This window comes from Acyrthosiphon pisum, chromosome A1 (genome assembly GCF_005508785.2).
Source record: "Acyrthosiphon pisum isolate AL4f chromosome A1, pea_aphid_22Mar2018_4r6ur, whole genome shotgun sequence".
Lineage (NCBI taxonomy): Eukaryota > Metazoa > Arthropoda > Insecta > Hemiptera > Aphididae > Acyrthosiphon > Acyrthosiphon pisum.
In genome coordinates, this window is record NC_042494.1 from 161,472,597 (window position 1) to 161,481,897 (window position 9,301).

General features: G+C 30.9%; 1 protein-coding gene across 1 annotated transcript in view; it reads left to right on the forward strand.

Annotated features, from left to right (window-relative positions):
• Positions 1-897: 897 nt before the first annotated feature.
• Positions 898-9,301, forward strand: part of LOC100167288 (protogenin B) — a 41,633-nt gene continuing 33,229 nt past the window's right edge. Inside the window, exon 1 of the mRNA XM_001949063.5 lies at positions 898-1,523. Within this exon, the coding sequence (XP_001949098.2) occupies positions 1,451-1,523 (73 nt within the window). The 5' untranslated portion in view covers positions 898-1,450. The remainder of the gene's footprint in view (positions 1,524-9,301) is intronic.

Below are 9,301 nucleotides of genomic sequence, written 5' to 3' on the forward strand. Positions count from 1 at the left end.
ATATTGGTGTAATATTCACTGTGATCATAATATTATTGAGTATTTGTATGTGTGGTGTGCGCATGCGTTTGTATTCGTACGGCGACCTTGGTGTACCCACAGCGTTATTATAAACACGCTTACACGAGTTCACGGCCTATCGAATTATCTTATCACACAACGCGCTATCGTGATAAGATCGATACGGCGACGGCATTAGGCAGCAGATGTGATTTAAAATATAAATTATATAACAATATTATAAATTATAATATACCTATTTAATATATTCTACTATAATATTGAATTATTTGAATTTAAGCACAATAATTTAAACCTCACGAGTACTATACCGCAAGGTGCGTATTTTTCAAGCCTTTTTATTTTATTGTTTCGAAAGTTACGTGAATTGTGATCACAGACTTCTATACTAATATACTAGTATAATATTATGATCTAAGATACTAATAGAGTATAGAGTCCATGGACTATGATAATATAGTGTGTGATTGTGATTTGTGAATATAACGATAAGCAGCGTCATTGACATTTGGCAACCCTCCCGCGCGAATCGGATTAGGAAGACGTCGCAAATTCACAACAATAAAGCCGCGACCGTCGAGATTGCGTCCAAATCACCACTAGATCACGTCGTTTTCGGCCAGCGATTTCTTTATCTTCTCGCTCGTCGTTGGTCGTTCGCGAAATTCTCGAACGCCCCCCTCCGCCCTCTCACCCATGCAAAATGTTCAGACTACAACAACAACAACAATAATAATAGTAATAATAATAATAATTCGGCGTATTGCGCGTTTGTAAAAAGGTGCGCGCGCACGAGCTGCTCTCGCACACAACGACACTGTTTATGGCATGTGCGCGTGCGCGCGTTTATATGTGCGAGTGAGTGCGCGCGCGTGTGACAATAATATTATTGCCGTAGTGCCGTGACAGTGTGTGAATGCGCGCGCATCAGCCATCACCGTCGTGTCCGTCCGGTCAAAATATTTTCTTAGCGCACTACACGTTTTTTTACACAAAATTAAATATCGATCGTCAGGATTTTTACATTTTTCCGATCATTTTTGTTACCCATCTCCTGCCGTTTACGACGCGTGTCATATAACATTGTGCGAGGCCCCGTGTACCAATGTAACTGCAGACTCTTATCTCGTTGACGCGACCACGATATTGAATACTAGTGATCTGTCGAACACCGGAACAGAACGCATTGTGTCGTTTTATTCAGTGGCGTCAATCCAATACGACGGTCTCGTCACAAACCATCCGGAGTGACGTACACCGTGTTTTCAACGACCGCGACTGTTTGTACGACTTGGTGGTGGAGCGGTCTCAGCGGTCTACGGAACGCTGGTGGTAGCAGAAGTCCCGACGTCAGCGTCCATCCGACGCCGTCATCGACCCTTCGATCGTGGAGGTGGTGGACAAGCGAAAGTCAGTCCGATGTGCCGCCATGGCGACCGCCACCGCGTCCGCCGTCAACGTTCTGTTCCTGTTGCTGCACATGTCAACAGTCGGCAGTGTCGGTGAGTACACAAACACGATTTCATAATCTTAGTTGTAGATGACATTATAACAAGATTCATAGCAGCGGTCAACAATGTCAATAGTACCCTGTTAAGATTCTCTTGAGTGGCCTTAGTTCTAATTTGAGCCAAAAATGTATGAATAAAATCATTAAAATCACATTTTGTGAAAACATTAAATATTACCATCATAATTTCTGAATCTCGACGATCGTCTTCGTCATCTCTTACACCATCTTACACTAACATTCTGTTCGACGATTTGCCTACCTAATATTATTGTTATCATTTCGTCTCTGAACAGAGAACTCAGTGACCTAATGAAGCGAGATAAATGAGAATATTACTGTTATTGTTTTTCGGCCGCACGTGATAACGGTGACAGACCGAGTGTACTACGATCGAACCATGCGGTTTGTCTCGGAATGTTGAAATTTGTAAAACGTCACTTATCGCCACTGCCAGTGGCAGCGGTATTCCGTTGTTATCACCGTCTGATTAAATATTTTGTTTTTTCACTTAGTTTAAGTTATTCAATGTGTTTTCCTACCGTAGTGGTGGTCTGCTCGACCGGCCCGCCGCCGATCGGAACTGTCGATCTGATATCGATATACCTCTATCTACCTATAATATTCATGCATAAACCTCTATCTATCTGTACGCATTTTCCTTTCCCTGTTCCCCCACCAACTTTTAACGATTTAATTAACGATCGATTACACAGCTGAAAATTCAGTAGGTATGTTAGCTGTTATCTCAGCGTTTAGGGCTTCAGACAACAATTGTCGTTATTCATCACCGTTTGCTGTTTTATACTTTTATTTAGATTTTAGACAGTCGCCGATTGTGGTGCGAACGTATCTTATAATAATAATAATGATAATAATATTATACACACATATCCTGCTTCCTGATCAATTTCATATTCCAAATGCAAACGCTAGCAAAATTGTATAAATCATGTGATCTATCGAGCTGTGTATATTTAATTTCTCGTGTTGAGATAAATAGATAATCACGTATTTACGTACCCAAAATAGATATTTAAGTCGTTTAGGGTTAAAACTTAAAGGTTACCTAGCTTAACATAATTTTATATTATTATACCATCATTATATTATATTGGCTAGATGTTCGGAAAAGTGATGTTTGTTCTCTCTCATACGAGCTCTCGTATAATATTATTTGTAATAGTTCTAAGCTCCCTAGAGCACGATCACTCAGACTGTTATAAATATACTAGCTGGTCCCGTGCACTTCGTTACCCGTTAAATGTACAAACTGTATATGACTCAAATGCGTTAATTGTTAAATGCGTCATTTAACATTCGGTGTATGATGTTATAGATTTATCTTAACTTTTTTGTTACCCGGAGTTAAAATTCTGATTCGCAGCAGTATATTATCAGGTAAGCAATCTACCTGCAGTAGATCGCGGACCCCGTGCTGTTTGTACGTAAGTGTATGATTTAACTTTAAAGTATCAAAGTAATACCAAGTTTGCCGTTTTTACTTAATTCCACCTACGGTGGATTAATATAATCAATTAATACAAAATCCTAACCTAACCTAACCATACTAATATCCGATGAATAAAAAAAAAAACAAATTTAACCCTTTTTAAATTAGCCTATTTTCTTTCCAGAGGTATAATCTACACACAAACATTTATTTATATATAATATATAATATATTGAAAAAAATAATAATACAAATCAACAAACATGCCCGATTAACCAATAGCAACCAATATATAATACACTATTATTATTTTTTTCTGGACAACCCTTATCACTTAGGGGTATGAAAAATAGATAGTAGCTGATTCTCAGATCTACTGAATATGCATATAAAATTTCATAAAAATCGGTCAAGCCGTTATGGAGGAGTATCGAGACTAACACTGTGATACGAGAATTTTATATATCAGAAGATTGTAACCTACCTAATATATTATAATTTTTGGGTCTCGTTGCGTATTTTTCCTTTTCAAACATAATAATATTATAATATAATATTAAATAATTAATATAAATAAATAAATAAAATAATTAAATATAAAATATTATTATCTTGATGTTTGTGAATTTCTAATATTTCAAAGTCCAACCAAGCTGTTAGGTAGATATATGTTTGGTTTATGTACAAAATAATGTAAATATTTGTTTTTAGTTGTATCAACCTAAATATACAAAAAGCAGCATCATGTAAAATATATATATTATATTATTAGGCATAGGTAGGTAGCATTTAATAATAAACTAAAAGTATTAATGATAAACATACCTACTAATATTAGGTACAATGCATAATGTTGTCTTGGGGGTTATTACTACTTATTACATATGGCGGGGGTTGCCAGGGGTACCTACATTTTTAATCAATAATTTAACTGAGGTTTTATTGACGAATTGAAGGTTACAATATCTGTCTGATATTTTACTAGAGTTGTATCCTTTGACATTCAGCTACATAGTATTGTTCTGATTTATGTTTAGTCAATTTTTTTCAATGACATGTTTCATTGATTAGAAATTCAGTATTATGTACCTACTTATACCTCGACCTATACCTGTATAATTCGTGTTTTATTAACAATACTAATACTTAATAGGTAAGCATTCATTCACTCATTTGTTATTATTCTTAAAGAATATTTATTGTTATTGTGTAGGGCTTAATAAAAGTAAGAAGATGTTTTAAATTTTTATACGACAATTATGGTATTCAAACTAAAATTAACCAACAGCTAATAGGTTATAATAGTTGCCGAGCTTAAACTCAATAAAAAAAAAACTAATATAATCAAAAGTGTTAGTTTGACTACAGCATATTCACATTATGCTCTTTAAATATTTTTGCCGATTTTTCGAGTTCTCGACTGTCTAGAGAATTGCTTAACTTTTCGAAAAATTAAATCTTATTAGTAAAATTGTAATTAACTTTTTAGAGATACTGCAGCATAAAACTTTTTGATCTTTTTATCAATCTTTAAATTGTTGAACTCATAAAAATTAAAGCATATCATTGTTGGAAACTATATAATTCCATCGAACGCGCAGAATCTTAAGTAAATTATATTAAATAATCCAAGAAAATAAACGTGTAACATACGACTTATATTTGTTGTAATATTTTTCTGGTAATGTACAGTGTTTAAACTGTAGATACTGCAAGTTGTATAATGATATGTAAATACCTAACGTTCATAAGTTTAAATGTTTTGTAACCAGTCCGCAAAAATAATTTGTTTGTGATAAAATCTGGAAGGAAAGTTGTTTCTGAAAATATAAATTTAATATAATTTTATTAGTTAACCATACTGAACTAATTAATCAGCTGACAAGTACCTAGATAGTGCCATAAAAAATAGCACAGAAACCAATAAGACATAAAATGTTATCAAAATAATTCCCATAGTTAAAAAATTTAATTTATTGTTGTAATCCCAGATGGTAATGTTTATTGGTACGTATTTGTTTTTATTTTTAAATGATTAGTTTTAAATGAATTTAAATGAAAATTGTTTAAAGTATAAAAAATTTTAATTAAGTTGAGATTTTAAAACACTATTTTTATTACCTACTTTGAGGACGCCTCATCCTCATGTATCCGTCTTACAAACGTCAACATAGCAAATTTACGTTCAGCAGAATCAATTTGGCATTGTTAGCATTTTTAATATCAGTGAATTGACCCATAAATTATTATAAAACTTCAAGCTAATATAAAATTGGTTCTGCTGAACGCAAATTTGCAATGTTGTACGTTACCGTGTTATACAGCGGAGACAACACATGGCCACGTGGGTGTAATACTATAGCGTCTTAAACGGTCTTAAAGGTTAAGTTTATTTACACGATGGTATTTGCACCTTAATCTAGAAATAAAATACAATGTTGAGAATTAAACAACTTTTTTATATTTTAATATTAACAAGAATTTGGACAAATGTTATACCTATGTATAATATAATCATAATTTTTTGTATTTTTACTATTTTTGTTTGTGTAGTTTTAAGATTTTCTATAGGATTACAATTCCTCTATCGGGTAGCGGTAATTATAACTAAAAATAATAGGTAGGTATATGAAGTTTTCAACTAGTATTGCTTACATTAGTTTTACTTCAAATGTTGATAGCGTGAGATTCCTTAGTTAATTAACTTAAAATATTTTTTTTGATAAAACTGATTAGTAATCATGAATGTACTTAGGTACCTATATATTTATTAATTATTTATCTCTACAAATAGTTATTTCGTGATTGTAAAAATATATTTACTACTAAATTTAATACTTACCATTAGCATTAACCTATTTTACGATGAAAAAAAGGATAGCAAATATTTGTGCATAAAAATATTTATTTTACACTGGCGATATTGTGATATTTAACATTTGAATTGCAACGCAGTAGCCAATGTAGTAGCGTTTATAAGGGAGTTAGGTATTTATTTATCATCTCGAGGGATTTTGCCGGAGGTTGTATAGTATGCGCTTGTTATTATTGCCAAAAAAAGAACAGCTGCATAAAACTGGCGAACTGTCGGCAAAATGCGCACCGGAATGGATCTACTGAAAAGAAACGATTTATTGTTGATCCAAATGAAAAACTGGTTTCTTTGGATCCCTGTATGATATTGTGTATAGGCCACCTATGCCTCACCGCGGGTGTGGGACATAACAAAGGTTATGTATGACTGATGGCGAGGGTTGGGTTCTACTGGAGATGCCAACTCAATATAATATTATATGTTAGTATACAGTATTAATGCAGTAAACACACCATTCAATACCATTTAATAATAAAATTATTTCGAGGACGCAAAACTCATATTTTTATTTCATTATCATGTCTTTTTCATGATTTTTCGTGTTAAGGAATGTATCGGTTTTTCTGATTTATATTCGCTACGTATATAGTCTCCTGACTTTTGCAAGTCTAAAAATTTAAAAATGGATTTTATTAAAAGGTTCTGCCTTATAGTATATGGCTAATAGTCATGTAATTTTTTTTGACAGTTATTTAGTTTTATTATTCATGGAAGTGTCTATTTTATAGAATAATATTAAACAATGATAAACAAAATATCCAAAATACTTACGTATTTTTCTATTTTTTCGGTCTCGCATACTTTGTACCTAAATGTGATAGGTACAGTTGGTGACATTTTTAAAATGTTTATCTTACAAATCAATTAAATTATAAGTCATTCACCATTTTATGGCATATAAAATTTATGCCTATTCAGATATGATGAAAATTACCTATAAAGTCACCTAATTAAAGTCAAAAATGTATATTCCCGTATAGGACATCGTTTGTATAGAATTTAATTCGAATGAAAATAACTTTTACATCAGAATTAATATATCGCAATCAAAATTAATAAATGTTTTAAATATTTAATATTATTGTATATTGTTACAAAAACATATTTGAATAAAAATAACAAAGGTCAAAATGTTTATAATCACGTGATGAATAAAATGTACTAGGTAGTTATTAAAATAACTATTAAATGCAACTTATTAGTTTAATTTAATCCTAACTAAATTACATTATATCTTCAGTGTGGCTATAATGTGTGAACTTATTAAAAATTGGTTTACAATGGTTTATAACAATCAAAATAAAAATCTTATTTTTAGAATTGTTTAACTCGTTGTAGATAAATAAAAAATACTTTTAACGTACTTTGTAGTTTGTACATCCATTCTTTGATCTCATAGGTTTAATACAAATTAAATTATTTTTGGCAGGGGTAAATTAACTGCTATTTCTTAAAAACTTGTCAGATGGTCCAATTTCAATGAACTTTGTACGGGCGTTTATTTAAAGGTGTTGAACATTTAGTACTTGAATAGTTCTGTAGAATGAGTAAGTCACGATTGTGAAATTTTTAGTTTTGTAATCAGTCACAGGGATTCTGCGTGCTATTTTTTGGATTTACCCTTGTTCTAGAACAATAGACTCATGCGTTATAAATGGTATGTAAAAAAAAATAACACACATTCTTGTACAGAAGAGTTCATTGTCCTGATTTTTAAAGGGTTAACGTTAACATTATTAAAGTTCGTCTATAGTTTTTTCTCTGAAAAAAGGTTAGCGGGATACGTGTAATTTTTCAGTTAGTCACAGCTATCGGTATGTATTTTTTTTGATACCCAATATGTTATTCTCGAATTCTACGTGACTGTTCCAATGTGAGTGAGAAATATTACAATTGAAAAATTTTTACTCATCAATATCTAATAATATTGTACCTGTCATTTATATTACGATGTTTATTTACGAGTTATTGTGGACTCATCATTTGAGAAGAGGTGTTGAGCGAGAATATATTCATGGCAATATAACGTCTTTAGATAGTGTTATATTCAGTATATTTTATTTTATTTATTATAATAATAACTTGTTTTGCTACTGTAGGTCATAAAATACTTAATCGGTAGAATATTTTCTATTTAATGAGTGTTGATTAATAATCTAATTCCTGGTAAACAATTAAGTAACTTATTTCTCCTTTTAAAAATTAATTATCGTTATTTATTTTAATTCCCTGAAAGGTTTAGTAATTTACTCATATATAATTTATTCAGCTATTATAGCATTGATAAATTATAATTTGAAGTTGTATAAATATTGTAAACATTATATGTGTAAAAATATTTTTAGTTATGATAAAATATTGTTATGCTTGACTTAAATATAAAACTATACATTTTAAATAATAAATCAAGGAATTTAAACTTATGAATTGTTAACTTTTTGTTAGTATCATTAATAAAATAGTTATATTTGTTAAATCTTAATTATTTTGTGACCAATAAAATATATTATAAGTAGACAAAAAGTTGTTAAATATTTTTTTAAGTTTGTTTGTTTACTTAATGATATATTAAGAGTGTTTAATAGATTTTTATTTAATTTTTATGCCAGGTGATGACTGAAACTATTAAAATCAGATTAAAAGTAACTATTTACCTCGCTATTTACTGATTCTAATTTTAAATATATATTTGAAAAACCGGGGAATTCGCTCTACTGTATAGTAGATGTCGAATACACGTCGTTAATTATCAGTAATTCTCTGTAATGGACATCGTTGTAAGCAACCAAATTTATTATTTTTTAATTTTTTTTTTGGAGGGGGGGCATTAAGTCCCCCGTAATATTGATTAAAAAAAAACGTGCGGTAACCATAATTTAACTGCCGATTTATTTTTATCGATTTATAAATATGTAAATTGTATACTAATACAAATTATTATTGACATAATTTGCATTCTATATGTATGTTATATCTATTAGCTGATTAACACACATAGGCATATTTAGTAAGATACTAAGAGTTAGAACGGTTGTAGGTTACATGGTCATTATTCTCTTACCATATTTTTTTTCTGAAATATCAACTATATTATCGTCTATTTTAACTATTATAAGTCAATACCGACGTTGTGACGTACCTTAAAATGGTGTGAAAATGGATTATTTTGGTATGAAAACTTAAAATTAGTATTTTAAAAAGGTGGGTAAGTGGATGTCGCTCTGCTGTACAGTAGGTTACAAGTGGGTCACTGTATAATGGATAGTATTAAATTTGAATTCAATGATATAATATCACTGTATAAGAAAAACGATTCCGAGCGGAGACGGTTTGTCAGTCTGGGTATTAGACATACCTATTATAGGTATACTTATCTATAGTATTAAAAAAAATTTATCAATAATAAATTCCGAATTAATCATATCACAATATCCATTAGGTA